This window comes from Simochromis diagramma, unplaced genomic scaffold, assembly GCF_900408965.1.
Source record: "Simochromis diagramma unplaced genomic scaffold, fSimDia1.1 OVJJ01000308.1, whole genome shotgun sequence".
In the NCBI taxonomy this organism is placed as follows: Eukaryota; Metazoa; Chordata; class Actinopteri; order Cichliformes; family Cichlidae; genus Simochromis; species Simochromis diagramma.
The window spans coordinates 1,015,122-1,032,831 of NW_024386785.1; the positions used below are offsets into that span (position 1 = coordinate 1,015,122).

The 17,710-nt window shown below is 42.2% G+C and overlaps 2 protein-coding genes across 3 annotated transcripts; one reads left to right on the forward strand and one right to left on the reverse strand.

Annotated features, from left to right (window-relative positions):
• Window positions 1-679: 679 nt before the first annotated feature.
• On the forward strand, window positions 680-6,892 carry lhfpl4b (LHFPL tetraspan subfamily member 4b). Of its 2 annotated transcripts, XR_005694623.1 has the most exons (8): window positions 680-884; window positions 1,961-2,181; window positions 2,347-2,551; window positions 2,795-2,874; window positions 2,951-3,098; window positions 3,183-3,219; window positions 3,297-3,705; window positions 4,332-6,892. XR_005694623.1 is itself a non-coding variant. In XM_040022657.1 (7 exons), exons 2-6 carry the CDS (start codon window positions 1,963-1,965, stop codon window positions 3,209-3,211), a joined length of 681 nt encoding a protein of 226 aa, XP_039878591.1. In that variant the 5' UTR covers window positions 680-884; window positions 1,961-1,962; the 3' UTR covers window positions 3,212-3,219; window positions 3,297-6,892. The 2 variants fall into 2 exon arrangements, 1 of the variants encoding a protein (XP_039878591.1); XM_040022657.1 differs by having other exon boundaries at window positions 3,297-6,892.
• A 317-nt stretch (window positions 6,893-7,209) lies between these two features.
• Window positions 7,210-16,487, reverse strand: pcsk1nl (proprotein convertase subtilisin/kexin type 1 inhibitor, like). The gene is made up of 5 exons (XM_040022655.1): window positions 16,364-16,487; window positions 10,946-11,201; window positions 10,418-10,661; window positions 10,233-10,340; window positions 7,210-8,183 (listed from the first exon to the last, which is right to left on the reverse strand). Exons 1-5 carry the CDS (start codon window positions 16,415-16,417, stop codon window positions 7,781-7,783), a joined length of 1,065 nt encoding a protein of 354 aa, XP_039878589.1. The 5' UTR covers window positions 16,418-16,487; the 3' UTR covers window positions 7,210-7,780.
• Between the last annotated feature and the right edge of the window lie 1,223 nt (window positions 16,488-17,710).

Below are 17,710 nucleotides of genomic sequence, written 5' to 3' on the forward strand. Positions count from 1 at the left end.
TTCAAAATGAGTTCTTCCATCTCACAACGTCTTGTTCACATGATCGACTGATCATTGGGGTTCACCCTCTGATGTTGCCCTGCACTACAAAGCACACTAAGGTTACTAATACGGTCACTTCATTTATGCCAGGGCTCACCTCTGCTAAATGAGGTCAGTGATTTAGACCTCTCTTCCCTGTTTGAAGCAACTGAATTACAAATTATCTGTCAAATGACATCTTTTGCTGTGAGGCAGAGACCAGCCAAGAAGTCTATATGAGTGAGATGACATGCCTGTATTTTATTTCAGATTAGCAGACGTGAGAGATGCATTCATGGGAAATTGCTAAACACACCCTCTCCTCCCTCTCATTCAGATATGGTCACTTCCGGCTCCTTAACACGACCAGAGTCAAGTCAGGGATGTTATTGCCGCTGCGTACTTCTTTTAAGTAGTACAGAGGAATGACCTTTGCATTCAGTCATGCACCTTTACAGAATAGAATGCATTGGTGCAAATTAACAGACGCATAAAGAAGGTAAAATGAGCCATTTGCTGCTCACATCTTTCCCCCCCTCTTGTTGTAAATTGGTGAGAGATGCGAGATGAATCAAAGTGAACGTTCAGTCCTCTTGCAGCTCCTCAGTCCTCCTGTAGGAGGCGCAGCTCATTACAAACGACCGAGTGTGGAGTGTGGAGGCTCGTCTGTTGTTCGTGTTTCTCCGTCCGCTTATTGATCAGCAGATTATTGTTTACAGCGGAAGCTCCACATCCGGGGATGTAGAGGAGCCCGCCCCCTCCCTGCTGCTGCAGCATCCTCTCATCCGGCAGACAGACAGGTGGAGCTCATCCCGCAGACAGACAGGTGCACAGACAGACAGGTGGAGCTCCTCACGCTGCAGGTTGGTTGATGCCGTTTTTCTCTTTTTACCGGATGAATACGGCTGCGGCTCGTGCCGTTTCTGTGCTCGGTAAATCACGGGGTGATGATGTGACGTTGGTCTGTAGGTGATCTGATGTTTATCGGCCGCTGATTGGCTGTCGGTCGCTTTGATTCTGCAGCTTTTCGTGTTCTCGGTATCAACCCCGGTTTTTCCCACATGGTCCTTGCAGAATTTCTCTGCAGGCTGTCCTGAGCGTCGGTGTCTGCGCTCATTGTTGCAGAGCGATGATGCAGAGCGAGACTCCCCCTGTGCCTCTGCGATTCACTGATGCTCCGTCTGTGCATCTAGGGCTTCACGATTAATCGAATTTTAAATCTCGAACACGATTTTGGCTTCCCATAAATGCACGCGCTCCCGTAATCAGCACCTGACCACGTGCCTACATGTGCCAATCATAGCTGTTCCCTGAGCCTGCACAGCCGAAAATCTCAGGTAGAGCTCCTGCCGCTACACCTGTATCCACCTCTCATTCACGTTGTGCAGGTACAGTGACTGGAGTGGAGGATGTTATGTTAAGACTTCCTCCCTGCTGCCGCCTTTAGCAGATAATACACCGGACTATCATTTATGAAAGGATGCAGGTTTTTTTAATAGAGCATTTTCCATTTTGTGCTATAATCTGCTGATATGTTTTGAACCTAGGGTGAAGGAACCAGTGGCGAGTACGATGCTGTAATAAAATCTGATTATAAGCCTTTTAAAGTAATCGAAGGTCTAACGTAGTTCAGTTTGTATTAGTTTTGTCTTCACATTGGTCTCTGCTTGATTGTCAGTCTTTAGGATCTATTGGACGTCTTCACCTCACAATATAAATACGATTCACAGGTCTTTTCGCGTTGGCATAATCTAACATCACACAGACTTCGTACTTTTTACCATGCAACCGTCCTGCCACGGTAAAAATTCCAGGTTTCAGGGTAGCAGAGCTGGCACGAAGCGCCTTGGAAGGATTAGGAAAGTAAAAGAATCTGCAGGTTGTTTAAGAAAGTCTACAGACATTTTTCTCGTCATGGTCAAACGTGTCTCTTTCTCAGTGATGTTGGTGTCTCCCAGCCTTGCCGACCTTTCCCGCCTGTACCAGACTGAGTTTGTGCGGAGCGCCCGGGCCGTTGGCGTCCTCTGGGCCGTCTGCACTCTCTGCTTTGCCATCATCCAGGTGGTTATCCTGGTGCAGCCGTCCTGGATCTGCACCACAGACGTTCGCCCACAGCAGGCGGGACCAGAGCCACCCAGCGGCACACTGGGACTGTTTGAGGTGAGAAACGGTGCCTGTCCAATCCACAGCTGGATCTTTTAGGGGTTTCTGTATTTGGATGTACACGTTACACCTGCACACAGATGGATTATCAAATAGCTTACCTGATCACTTGAATGAACACGTGTATGACATGTGTGTTCATGTATCCCTGTGTGTTGTCAGGTGTGCATGGAGTCAGACTGGCCGGTCCCAGACTGTCACGGTGGTCTGTCCACTCTGTCTCCACTGCCGTCCTTGCAGTCGGTGGCGGTGTTGGTGGGAGTGTCTCTGTTGGCGGTGTGGACCAGCGTCCTCTGTCTCTGTCTCTTCAGGTTCTGCAGCGCCGCAACGGTTTACAAGATCTGCGCCTGGCTGCAGCTGACTGCAGGTTAGTCATGTTGATGGGTCATTGAATCCCAAACATTAACACTTTGGTCACTGCCGTGGTGGTTTTTCTGCAGCTAGAAGAGAGCAGAACTGCAGCTCATGGTTATTTTTGCATTTGGCTTGATTCACCAGGCTGGAGGTTGCTGCTTGGTCAGACACTAGTTTTATTTTAGAGGACAGTGTTTCTGTAGTTCTTCTCTCTGCCTGTAGAGGTCAGCTTTTCAGTATTTTCTTGTCTCTGCAGGTTTCTGTCTGGCGTTGGCGTGTCTTCTGTTTCCTGACTCATGGGAGAGTCAGGAGATGAAAGCTCTGTGCGGAGACTCGGTGAGGATTCTGATTGATCGTTTTGCTTCTGGGTGTTTTATCACACTGATGTCCTTAATCGTGAATCTGTCTCCAGGTGGGCAGCTTCTCTCCAGGTAACTGCTCAGTTCACTGGGCCTACATTCTGGCCATCCTGGGAGTTCTTGATTATGCCATCTTGGCCACACTGGCCTTCGTCCTCGCCAACAGACAGGACGCCCTACTTCCACCAGATACCCAGGAATGTGAGTGTGGGGGTAAGGGGGTAAACTCATCTGACGAGTTAACTTCACAGTTTCATACTAAGACTCTTTTTTTCATTGCTGCAGTGACCACAGGTCTGCTGATGACAGCATGAATCAGCAGGTGAGTATCTTCTTTATGTTTTACTAGTCTTCTGTCTTTAAAGCCTCAGATATTTATTTCTTTTTACTCTCTCTTAGGGATGTTCGGTCTTCATTTCTTCAACTCCGCCCGACCTCTTCATCCTCCATCATCATCATCATCTGTTTCTGCATTTCATGGCACGACTGTCTCCTTCAGCTGCAATCGTTCATTGCTGCATGATGTTTCCAGGAGGAGTTGTTTAGTGTTGAACAGAGGAATGTAACAACAGGAGGAAAGAGGCTCTGCGGTGGTGAGGTCGGTGTTCGGGACATTCGGTCGCTGTTCAGTTGAAGAAAAATGGTGAGAAAACGAGCGAGATGGAGTAAATCAAAGGACAACTAAGCCCCTTTTAGACCTCCAGTTTTTATCTTCACTCTCACATTAGTGATACTGTCATAACACCTGTGTCAGCAGGCTGGACCCACCTCCAATAGATGCCGTCAGCACAGGTCGTTTGAGTTGCAGGTGATTTTTTATTTATTTTTTTTTAAACTAACCACTGGGAGCAAAATGAAGTGTTGGTACTGGATGAGCACAGTTAATAGATTACTACATAGTAACATTTCTACACAGTGTGGCAATCAATCAGGACAACTTTAAAGCAGAAACAAATTCGTCCCACGCATTAAATTAAAATATATTTGGGATATTTTGTAGAAAAAACTTAAGTCAGCAAATTGAAGGAAAGTCTTAGATTTCTCTACTGACTTCCTGTTCTGTCAAGCCATCCTTTTAGCTTAGTATCAGCTTTATCTTATGGTCCATCAAGCCTTATGTTTAAGACAGTTTAGTAACTGTTTCTGCAGCTTTTAAAATTTACAAAAGTTGTAGAAGAAAGAAAGAAAATCTGCTTTGTAGTTAAAAGTTAAAACTCCAGTTAACAGCCTAGTGTTGATATGTTAAATCTGATATTTTGGGGTGAAACTGTATCCACGCCACTGTCTTTCCATTTAGACTGGCTTTATGTTAATATGAAACTTGTTATACTGTTGCTTTTTGTTTGACTTTTAAGCTACATTAACTAACTAACGGTGTTGAATATTCATGTTAAACATGATGTTGTAAAGGTAATCCCTGTGACTTCCCCGCAGATTTCAAGATGAACGTGTGGCCCAGCACTGATGAGAAGCACAATTGTTAGACAGTATTATTCTACCCTTAAATTTGGTCTTGCTTGGTAGTTAAGTGTCCATGTTTTGTTCGCTGAAGAATGAAGTCCTTTGCAAATCAGTGCCACAAATCTGTGTGCATGAGCCAAGCGTATTCGCTGTACTATTTAGAGTACTCATTTTTCTCTTAGCTCAACCTTTAGGGACTTGTGTGGAGTACCGTTTGAAAATATGGAGATGGGAATGAGCTAAATAGACCCACTTAAATGTAAAAGTGACAGCAGGTGACTTTGATGGATTTAGGTCTGAAAAGGTTTTAAAAAGGTTAAAGAATAAAAGGAGAGGGCTGCTGTGACAATATGTTAGGTCTGAAGATCAGTGGTCCTATGTTGTATAAAATCATCTTATGTCATTTTTCAGCATTTATTAAGTAAAACATTGTTTTAATCAAAGTGGTTAACCTAGCTTAGCACAAGCACTAGAAGCAAGGGAGACTGTTGGCTAGCATAGCCAGATTTATCTTAAATGTGTCCTAGATAGCAATAGCTTCTACCACTAATGTATTCAGCATGAATAAATGTCTTATTTACATTGTATATCATATTATCTAACAGTTTGTCATTAGGAGTCAGAATGAAGTTACCATTAGCTTTATGATATAAGCCTATGCTTCCAGCCTGATTTTTAGCTAGGTTAGCTTGCTTTGAGTTAGCTACGAGTTCATTTAGATTTGTGTTAGCTTAAGGTGTTTAAATGAATAAAGTGCTCCTACAGGATTAATAGTACTAGATGGATTGTTAGTATACATTACCCTTCATGTCTAGCTAGCTTCTTTAGTCAACTAAACCTCTTTGATTCCCTTTCTAGCTAACACGCTTAAGCGCTGCATCTGAAATCATCTATTCATTAGGATAAAATCTAAATTATTTACTAACCAACAACTTGTGCAATAACCCTTCAGTCTCAATGTAAATGAGCAGTCGAGGTCAGAAGTTTATATACGCTCATCTGTAATAATTTCTTTGAAATGTTCGTTTCATCAAATGATCATACAGCATACGTCTTTAATGACTGTTAAAACATAAGTTTGAATTTATTTATTGTTTTTCCCTAATCTACAGAGTCATACAGGCTCATAGTTGACCAGTCGTTCATATATATTGGTTAGGACCTTAATGTTAGTCTGCTTTATCCATCCCAAAGCCAGTTTTGTTGTGTGTTTGCTAGAATGTCCAGTTGTGTCCAAGTCAATCATTTTGAAATGGCAATTCTTCATTATTCTAGTACCACTGGCAGCAAAACAGCCCCAGAGCACAGGTGGTACAGTGTTCTTAGGTTTGAAAGCCTCACTATTAGTCCTCCAGACATATATCCCTTATCATTGTTGCCATATAGCTCAATCTTTGTGTCATCTGACCATAAAATTTGTCTGTTTGATCAGCAGCAACTTTCAAAGGAGCTTGAAGGTGTTGATTTTGGGTGGGGGTTTCTTTCTTGGTAGGTAGCCTCTCAGTCCACGGCAATGTAAAACTTACTCCACTGTGGACAGTGATGTTGGTGTACCAGTTTCTAGTCCATGGCAGGCTTGAGGCTCTTGGGTTGTTCCTGAACATTGTAACATCCTTGACTACGGCTTCTCAAGTTTCTTTTAGTAGGTTGATAAAGATTATATAAAATCTTTTAAGTGTTTGTTACTATTTGAGCCTGTATCTATACTTTTTGAATTAAGAACATTTTCTTTAATCTTTAAAGATGTATGCTGGACAATCATCCCACCCTGCAAAAAGAGCAGCTTAAAGAAATAAATAAAAGCCCCAAATTACCATGACATTCATGCACACGAGTGTGTATATAAACCTGTAAGAGTTCACTTTGGTAGGCATAAACACACATGTGAATGACATACTGTCACACATACTGAGTCTGTGTATGGGAGTAGGTTAGAGTTGGGTATGGGATTTCAGATGCAGCGCGGTTCCTTGTGCTAAGCTCAGCTAACCACAGAGATAAAACTGATGGAGAGCATTAGTGTTTGCTGTCAGCATGACCTTTGACCTGTAAGGTACATGAATAAATGTGTTCCCTTCTGTGTTTAAGATGTTTTTGTTGTTAATGAGATTATGCTGTGTCTTTATTAGATTCAGTTTAACTTTTTTTCTTTTCCATAGACCAGACATGTAAAAACAGTTGGAAAACAGTTTTTTGGAATGATTCAAAAGTTTTTCTGTTTCAATGTTTTATTAAAATGTAACAAAGCTGTTAAGTGGAATGAGTTATTTCTGTACCCTGGATTTGACTTTTCCCAGAAATGGGAAGTTGAAAATTATGTGATCTGGACCTCCAAAGGTTTGATGAACAAAGTTGGGAAAGACTTAACCTAGTTAATTTACTTACCTGAAACAGAATAATCAAAAAGATGTGCTGTTTCTTTTAATGATATTATAGCCAAACTGTTTTGTGTATATATTTCAAACAGTTAAGTCAGAATGATTGTTTCATATTTATTAACTTAAATTCAGAGTACTTGGGGTGTGAAGACTGTGTAAAAGTGTCATTTTTTCACACCAATGTGACCCATAATTGATTAAAGAAACAAGATTTTTTTTTTTTTATCGAATAAGATCTGAAACTGCCACCTCAACCTATAAACTCACCAGACGACTGAATAGTGAGGTTAAAGTTTAAAGAAGATGTAGGGTAATTTTCCCATAGACCTCAACACAACCGGACTGTTTTGCAAGCAGATGAGTCTCCCCCTGCTGGCCATTAGAAAAATTACAGGTCCTACACTGTTCTCCCTTTCGACAACCACAGGATACGTCCGTCTTTGGTGGGGACAAAAACAGACAGCAGGCGGCAGTGAAGGTCGACTTTACCGACTTTATTTCTGAGTGTGACATGAATCAAAATTTCACCACAGACAGACGAATCATCACAAGCTGAAGTACAGGAACACAACGAGAACGTATTGATCACACAGCTGATGAGCCATTGCCAAGGTTATTACCACTTTCCACCATCTCTCCATCTTTTTTGAAGGAAAGAAGCTCGATTTAATGGCGAACCTGTAACAATGTAACCACATTACAGTAATGAAGAGTCTAACTACAAGCCCCAGAGACCATTGCAGTAGATTATCAGCCAATCGGAGAGCTTGGGAAAGAAGTTTCTTTTCACAAATTTGATTCCGGTGAATTTTTAGATTTTGGTTCATTGAATGTGCTGGAACAATGCCTGCTGAGGCTCATGGGAAATGTAGTGTTTTAAAGAGTCGCACAAACAGAACCGTTTTATCCTTTTCCATCTGTTTGACATTTCTCCTCATTTTTACAACAAACAACTTGATAAATGTTCACGAAAGCAGCAGGAACAAATGAAAAAGATGCACAAATAAAAACCTGAATGACAACGTATACTCTTTTCTCTACTCCTCACTCCCTCATGTACTCCAGAATCTGATCAACCAATATTTGTGGGTCGTAGTTCAGAGCAGCTCTCCTCCGGCGCCTACGACTCCCATGATTCAGTTCCTCTGCGTCACCTGTTGACGTAGTGTCGATGCGTTTCATCCTCTGCAGCCCGACCACCTGGGGGTGCAGCTTCTCTCCTTGCTCCTCTCCGTCGTAATCCTCCAGCCTCTTCACCCTGAGGAGGGGAGGGTCGTTGCTAGGTGAAGGGGGAGCCAGATCGTCAAGAGAACGGCGGGTTCTTCTGTGGGCGGAGCTAACAGGCTCAGGTGCTTTCGCTGACAGGTCCCTCTTCGCTCTGCGACCAGAGGAGGCGACCGAGGCACCGTTAGGACCGATGCTGGAGAGTATCCCAGCAACCATCCGCCTAAGGAGGGAATACATGGCCATCTTGAATTTATTATTATTATTATTGATAATATTATTAAACAAAATAAGTAAGCAATGTATTAATAAATCATACTATTAATTTACATCATAAAATAAAGAGCCGGTGGTTCAGCAGCTGTGGGCACATCATTGGATCATTAAGTTCAGTTTTACATTTTCTAATAAGTATAAAACTGAAACAAGTCAAATGAAGACACATAATTAATAATAACATTTCTGATATTAGTTCCCAAATGGTCTTCAGGGAAGTCAAAGCGTGCCTTTAGATTTTTTTGCTTTTTGCCTTGACGTGTGTCAAAAAAAAAAAAAAGATTGAAAAACACGAAATACATCCTCTGGATTGTCACAGTCAGATCCCTGATGTACTAAAAATAAAAATAAACAATATCTACTAAATATCATAGAGATTAACATAATTCAGCGCTACGTGCATCATGTTTTAAGTTAGTTTTCAAAGTGTGTCTTTTAGAGAGCAGTGCAGTTTAGGACCAATCTAAACTGGTTCAAAACATACTTAGAAAACAGGAAATACTTTGTATCAATAGGTAACTTCACATCTGAGCAGACAAGGATCACATGTGGAGTTCCCCAAGGTTCCATCTTGGGACCCCTTCTGTTTAACATTTACATGCTCCCACTGGCACAGATTATAAAGAACAACAAAATAAACTATCATAGCTATGCAGATGACACACAAATATATATCACAATGTCACCAGGAGACCGAGGCCCTGTACAGGCTCTTGGTAAATGCACTGAGGACTGGTTGTGCCACAATTTTCTCCAGCTAAACAAAAACAAACTGAAGTAATAGTCTTTGGTGCCAAAGAAAAACGATTACAGGTCACCAGAGAACTTCAATCTATACACCTAAAAACCACAAACCAGGAGAGAAATGTGGGTGTAGTGATGGATGCAGACCTAAACTTAGAAAAACACATTAAGACAATAACAAAGTCAGCTTACTATAACCTCAAGAATATTTCAAGGATAAAAGATCTGATGTCTCAACAGGACCTGGAAAAACTAGTCCATGCATTCATCTTTAGTAGGCTTGATTACTGTAACAGCATCTTTACAGGTCTACCTAAAAAATCAGTCAGACAACTACAGCTCATTCAGAACTCTGCTGCTCGAGTCCTCACTAAGACCAAAAAAGTGGACCACATCAGTCCAGCTCTGAGGTCTTTACACTGGCTGCCTGTCCGTCAGAGGATAGACTTTAAAGTTCTGATGCTGGTCTATAAAGCTCTGAATGGTTTAGGACCAAAATACATCAGTGACCTCCTGACCCAGTATGAACCATCCAGATCCCTCAGGTCATCTGGATCCGGTCTTTTATCAGTTCCCAGAGTCAGAACCAGACACGGAGAAGCTGCATTCAGCTTTTATGCTCCTTATATCTGGAACAAACTCCCAGAAAGCCTCAGATCAGCTGAAACACTCAGTTTATTTAAATCCAGGTTGAAGACTCACCTGTTCTCAGCTGCATTTGACTAAAGCACCAAATCCTGTAAAGCACTGTTTTACTTTTAAACTTAAATTTCAAAAGTTACATTTTAACTACTGATTTTATCTACTGTTCCTTTCTTTCTTTTTTTCCCATCTTAAATCATGCTTTTTATTTGTTTTGGATTTTTAATGTCTCTGTAAAGCACTTTGAAACCCTGTTTCCCTGTAAACCTTTGGATGTTCTCAATAAGTGTTAATATGTGAATAGAGGAGGACACAAATATAGATGTCTCTTAAAAATAATCTAAACATTTCAATATTTTAGGGTGGAAAACTTTCATTCAGAGAAAACTAATTCATTCTGTAATTAGTCATGCTAAATTAAAACTTTGTTCACATTGTTTTAATATATTCTGATTCTTTCTCTCCATTTCTTAACTTTCTTTTCAAAGTACTTTCATTTAATAATTAAGCTCACAGTTACAGTGGACTGATTTTTAAAAAAGAACTCTGTAGAGCTGCAGGTGGAGCGGACTGATCCATCGTTTATCCATTAACAGATTGGTGAGCTCACCTCAGGGTTTCCTGGTCTCGGCTCAGTCCTGATGCGACTCGTCCAGCCTGCTGACGTCTCTCCTGTTTCGCTCTTTCCAGCAGCGTCTGAGCGAGCCGGGGATCCATCCTGAGAAAATCATGCTTTATTATTATTGATTACTTTTTCTGTCTCCTACAGATTCTCAGCATGAAACTAAAATTTACCTGTCAAGCAGGGCCTGAGCAAGCTGGGGCTCCACAAGGCCCCACCAGGCGGCCCGGGGCCTCCCCATGCTCATCCCCCTTCCAGTCTCATCGTAGTCTGCAGGAGCAGGGCCCTGGAAGTCCCTTGTGGGGCCCTGATCATCCTCCTCATCCTCCTCCTCCTCGACCACTTCCACGTCACCCGGACCGACCAGTCCTGCGCTCTCTGCCTCGCTCAGTAGGCGGAGCAGAGCTGCCAGGTAGGCTGTGGACATATTTGATTGGTGTACTTAGAAGTTGGTTTTCATTTTGCCTAAATCAGTATACTGATGATAAACTGATACGGAGAAACGTTTACAATGGAAATAATTGAAGTGATGTGAGGAAACAAAGACAAAATATTGTTTTTTTACCAATAAATTAATGAACATTTCTAGAACAAAGTCAGAATTTTTGTTCATATGTAAAACACTAAAAAAAGTAAACAAAGTTTCCCTGAAAATGAAAATCTCAAGAAAAACATAAAAGAAAGGATTAAAGTTTCCTAACCCGCTCGCTGCTCCTCTTCCTGCTCCTTCCTCTGGTCTCTCTCCACCAATCGCTGCAGTGCTTGGTCCAAGCCCCTCCCCCTCCAGTCATCTGATTGGTAGTACAGGTCATTGGCCCTGCCTCCTCCCTGCATGGCAGGATATGACATCATCTGATCTTCATAAGGCAGCATGTTAGGGAGGTCTCTGCGCTGGCGTCTGACTCCACCCACTGACACATCCAGGCCGTGGCCCCCAGCACGAGCTGCAGGTAGAGACTGAGGGAGACAGACCAGAAGTTACAGCTTAGATAAGCTTAAATTTTTATTCTCAGGGATTAAAAATAAAATCCATCTCATGAAAGAACAGATGCCTTCTGTCAGATTTAGCGACTAGCTAATTTCCCTTTCCAGTAACTGAGCAGGTAGATACGATATTAAATAAGGTATGAAATAATCACCACCAACATAAATACTTGACTTTCACTTGAGCTAATTTGAAACTTTGTCCATTATATGTGGCAGATTAACAGCTAATTGCTCAGCTTCTTTCCTCCATATGTGAACATGTCAACATCATCGGCATACAGAGCACGTGGAAGCTGAAAAACAGAGTGCCCGATATTGATCCGTGCAGCACCCACCAAGCAAACGAGGTTGAAACATTAGCGTTGTGTCCCCTGCAAAACTGCACCAAGGACGTACAGATCTTGATGTTGTTTCCATGGTTACGGTCCTTTCAGATTGTGTCTTACAAAGCAAGAAATATTGATCAGGTTATTGCAAACAGAGCTTTTCCTTTGATGTAGCACCACTGATATGAACTAGCTGTGATCAGAGAGCCACAAAAAATATGCATGTATACATGTAATCATGTCCTTGTGTTGTGAACTGACTTCTCTCCATGTGCCTGGATGTCAACATTATAAATCTTTGAAGCAGTCTCCTTAAAGTGTTAATCGGTTAGTTAACTCAATATTCATTAGTGCTGAAGGTCAGGAGTTCGATTTCCCTGTGGTTGATTTGCTTTCAATGAGATTCTTACTTAAGAGAGAATAATTCCCTTTCATCTTGATTTAACCAATGAGCGGATGATAGAAAGCTAACTTTCCCTCTCCACAAAGTGTGGAAATGTTCACAGAAGGAAGGAAAGGTGTGAGAACAGATGTGACGCAGCAGTTTCTGTTCCTAAGTGAGTGAGTGTGAGACCGAGGAGGACTGATGCAGTGATGAAAGACAGCCGAGAGGGTTATCGATGAGCTGTCTGAGGCCTCGGGGTGATCGCATTTATATCAGACTCTCAGACCACGGTGATATTAATCAGTGAGCTGCACTTACGGTGACTCAGCAGCAGTGCTGGCTGTATGATTGCACTGAGAAATTATTGTTCTTCTATTTAGTATTCACATCGCAATTAATACTCCAGTTACCACTTAGATGTGCAACTGAGATGGATCTCACCACCACACGTTGCTGTGAAAAGCTCTTTGAGCTGCTTTCAACTAATTATGCTAATAATAAATAAGGCTTTGTGGTAATAACGGTGAACCTAGCCTGCAGATTCACAGCTCCATATTTTTCTTCTCATACTCAATTACAGTAGCTTTGCCACCATAATCACCATTCATCTTATATTGGTTTTAGTTCATTTCTCCTGTGCTTTTATCCAGTTTTCTTCTGATTGGCTGCCCCTCCCAAACATCTGTGCTCATAGCCAGAGCTGTGTCGGAGACAGCTATATTAGAGATATCCCATATCAGTGGTGTCATCTGGGGAAAAGGCAGCGCATTTAGAGCAGTCTGGAGTCTGAGCCTTTGGCTCACAGGGATCATTTTTCATGCTCTGACTTCATTATTTCAAATTTTAACCATGCTTCATACAAATATCCACCATTTATTAAGAAATAAAACATTCTTTAAATCTACTATTTTTAAAAAACATCTGTGCTACATCTCACACAAACATGCTTGTACTGAACACGCCATCCAAATTTGGCGATATATTCTGCAGCACCACCTGGTGTTTCCACTCCTCCACCCCTGGCATCAACCTCTAGGCTCCAAGGGGATATTTACTTTTCACTTCCCAGTTCCTGTGCATCTCTTATTTTCAGAGAATGATGAGCTAAACGATCACCTCTAATTAAACTCTTCTGCTTAAATCTAGGCAGCAATTCTTTCTGTCATAAGTGTCTGAATGAAATGTGCTAATCCTCGTCATTGGGAGACAGTTATGTTGGCAGATGTGACGTTTAATGCTTAAGTGACAGTTACACATCAGTGCATCTGCGCTGATATAGAGTGACTCATGGGTAAAGTACCTAAAACTGCTCCTCAGTATGAAGAGTCTGAATAGGCTGCGAGCAATCTTTGCTCAGGATTAATGGAAGCATGAGAGAAAAATGCTTCAACAGCTTCTTTCACATGAAAGAAGCTGTCGCTTTGACTGTGAGATGATTAAATCTTCCATGCCAGGCGATCGCAGCAGACAGATCCGGGTTCATCCTGCTGCAGCAGCTGTAATTTCCAGCCGAGATGTGTCAGAGTTCTCGAACTAACACTGATTTACGATGATAATATGTCTCCGCCTGCAGCAGAGCAGCTTATTCCGGAGAGGAGGAGGGTTGTATCTGTGGCTCTGTGCGATGGTGAGACAGCGGCGTGATGAAGAGATGAAGGAGGAGGAGGTAATGAGCCCTCTGAGGAGAATAACTCTCTGACTCACTGTGGGATCCAGTATTTTCTGCAAACGTTAGAGCAGCTCTGACACGGCGCTCTGGGAGATTAAAACATCAGCATAAAAACCTAAAAAAGAGCTTTTCTTTGCTTTCTGTGCAGCACGGAGGGAGAATTTAGTCATATTAAGCCAAAATGTCCACATTTTCACATCATATCATGATCTTTCACCGTTTTCCAGACTGAACTGAGCAGTCTGGACAGGTCCAGCAGATGTGTTATGGATTCTGCTCAGATATTCCATTTTCATAAGATGATAGCTCATAGCATCGTAACTTCCCAAAGACGAGGCAGGTGTCCAAATTACACCCTGCTTTATCCTCCCATTTGACACCAATAAATAAGCCTTAACTGAGCTCATAAACGCACAAGGACAATGTTTACTGAGGTCACAAACCAAAGAAGCAAAGGTCCAATTTCACATATACTTAATACAACCAGTCTGGGGTTTGAGACCTGAAGAGTCTCCCCCTGCTGGCTATTGGAAAGAATGCATGCATGCATCCATCTTTCAGACCCTGAATCCACAATCATCTATGGGTGAAACGTGATTATAAAGAACAGTGAAGTTCTTCCAAAGTTAAAGAGCAAAATAATTCCATGTTAGGTGGCTGCAGGGGCGCCAGGAGAGTCTATAGTTCCCACAATCCAATGATCCAATGAAAATACACCGTCTCTGTGAGCCGACCGAGGTCGCATTTTTATTTGCTGTTTATTTTTATTCTGACCTGCTGGTTTGTTAGCTTTGCCTGGTTAGAATTACAAAGATCATGGTTTGGGTTAAAATAGTATTAGATGTTTTTTCAGCGCTCAGGTTTCTCGGTCGCCTGGATACCTGATCACGCGACCCTTAAAAAGAAAGTCATATTTCTAATGAGATGCATCTGTTTCAGAGTTATGCTCTGTCTGTGGTACTCATCATGACTGTGAAAGTCACTTTGTTCCTCATGGAAGTGAAGCAACCAAGAAACCTGAGCTCTGAAAGAATCATCATATTTTTCATATTTCTGTGGCGCTACAGTAAGAAGGAAGAAGCTTTTAATGGGAGAGGAGCGAAAAGATCTTGTGTCAGACAGGATGAACTAATGGGCAGCATAAAGACCCAGTAAAAGGTTCAAAAAGAATTAATTTGGACTGAATCATGCAGATGTCTCATGCTGGAGATGGGCAAAATAAGCCACTCTTTAACATTTTTACACAAAATCAAGCTTTATTATCACAACCCTCATATTTATCTGGAAGTGAGGGGTCTCAGCAGAAGTAAGGTTAAGCAGTATGTGTTGTTTTCAGTCGTTACCCTGTAGTCGTTAGATAGAAGCTACGTATCTATAACGTTACTGATGTCGATCAACGTGCTGGTTGAATTCCCACAACCTATATGTCTGTGCAGCCAAACAGGTATGTAAATGGACACCATAATGGGACCATAAGTCCCACAAAAGTTAACAGCGCATGACATTATGCACAGGTCGAACGCTGTTGGACTAGACCAGTAAAGAGAATGGCAGCACTTTATCATAAGCATGAAAAGGTCAGATTGAAAAAGGGCAGGTAAAAGCAGAGAACTGACGGTTTGCTCAGGATGTTCTTTGTAAACAACATTTGTTCTCTAAGCTGAAGAAGCACCAAAAGCAAGGACATGAACAAGAGCAGCCCATGTTGTAAGCTGTTCCGTACATGTTTTACACTCCCCCCGGGTGACAGCACACAGCTGCTTATCACCTACAGACCGCCACGCCAGGATCTGTCGGTGAGTCTTTGAAACATGTTTAAAAATTAAAGTCCAGGATGATGATGTCAGTGTCTAAACCTCGGTAACAAAGTGAGCACTGTGTGCAGTACAGGTGCAGTTGTGTTGTTGTGCACATACTGAATAAAGATTACATAACTTTATTGTCACAGCGCCGTGAGACCAAATATAAATTTTCCCTCAGAGACAATAAACCTCATCTCTATTATCGCTCAGTCATTTAGGTCTGTATGCTCAGGGAAGCGAACCCTGCCCTCACAAATAATGAACAGCAGTGCACACACACACACACACACACACACGCAGAGCAGTCATTATGTGTCAGGAGACCTGCTGTATCCTGTGTAATCTACGGCCGTGTTGCTGTGGGTAACCGTCTCCTGTCGCTATGGTGACAGCAGCTGAAACGAAATGTTCTTCCTGACACAGCAGCTACCCACACACACACACACACACACACACACACACACACACACACACACACACACTCACTCACACACACATCCACACACAAAAATAGACTCATGATTGTCCTGCTATCTTTGAGAGGACCCACGGTGAAATGATGCATCTGAGGGTCCAAACGCAGACCCTGGACCTGGTTCTGACCTGGTTCTGGTTCTCTCCGAACATCTAAAACTCAGTTTGATCTTCACGTAGATGCCGCAGCCTCACAACATCTCAGTTTCTCTGCACTGATTTCCCTCACCTGTTAATCAATACCTAATCAATGAAATAGAAAACAGAAGACAGGCACACATACAGATGTGTGTGTGTGTGTGTGCTGACAGGTAGAAGATAAACAGCAGTGACATTGTTTTGCATCAGTGTCAGGTTACCGTGATGATGCAGCACCGTGGAGATGAATGGCTGGATAAACACACATGCGACACATATGTAAACATGCTCTCTCTCTCTCTGTATGTGTGTGTGCCGTCGGTGGGACTCGTCCTTACCTGAGTGGTGTGGATCAGAGCAGTGCTGAGCAGCAGGAGGCCGAGAGACGCCATGCTACAGGCCGAGCACACACACAAACACACACTGAGGCAGGATGCAGACACTCCTCTGATAAAAGGGAGGAGGGGGGAGGGAACAGAGAGAGGGAGGAGCGATGACTCAGGAGAGAAGGCGAGAGGAGAAAGGAAAGAGAAGGAGACAGGGAGGGATTTTGAGATGGAATAAGATAATAACAGAAGACAGAGGACAAAATAGGATGTGATGAAAAATGGAAGAACTAAGAATTATGGGAGTGAATAAGGTGGGAGAAAAAAATAATTGAAGGACATAAGGAAGGAGATAAGAAGACACAGAAAGCGATAAGTTCATAAAAGGGGATACGTTTGGCTGTAAGGGCATAAGGAAGGAGTTGAAGTAAGGAGGTCGATGTGGACACAAGGAAATAAAATACGGGAATAAAATTTCAGAAATGAGGCAAAGGGACAACGGAGGAGAAAACAAATGTAAAAAGTGGAAATAAATAAGATAAGGAAGGTAATAAGAAATGGGACAAGTAAGAAGATCAGTACATAAGGGAATGCAAGAAATAGGAAAGAGGGGGTGAGGGAGGAAAATGGGAAAAGGACACGAGGAGAAAAGGATATAAAGTGTATAAAACAAAAAGGGGCAAGGATTAAGATTAGGACATAAGGGGCGGCATGACGAGGGAAAGATATAAGAAATAGTGTGGAAGAAGTAGTTACAGAGATAAGGAATTAAATAAACGAGGAGATAAGGAACAGGTAATATAAGAACCAAAGCAAAGAAGTATGTATTTCCATAACAAGGAGAAAAGGATATATGGAAGTTGCTAAGGATGAAGAGAAGGACACAACAGACTAAACACAGAAGAACCAAAAGATGCACCGATGGAGACGAGAAGACTGACCCAAGAAGGAGAAAAAGAAGAGGAAGGATCACTTTTTTTTTCACAGAAACATTTGATTGGCTGGCAGAAGACAAATAAAAACAAACGTAAAAGAAAAGCAGCAGCAACACTCCAAAACAGCTCGCTGACTGGAACATCCATCTGAAGATTTATAGCCAATAACTGAGATCCTGTCAAAGGGCAGAAAGCCACGGAGGAAGCTTTTAACAGAAACACTTCCTGCTCCGGGTTTTTATAGCACAATCTTCATCCTTTTTACAGCTGCCCTCACGTCCTCCTCTAATAATCCTCTGAAATTCCAGATTCATTGACTTTCTGCTATTAGTTCTCCTCTCTCATTTTCTTCAATCTTGAGCACATCATAGTATTCCTTACAACCTCTCAGCTCACTCCATTCACTTCCATCTCTATCCTTAAC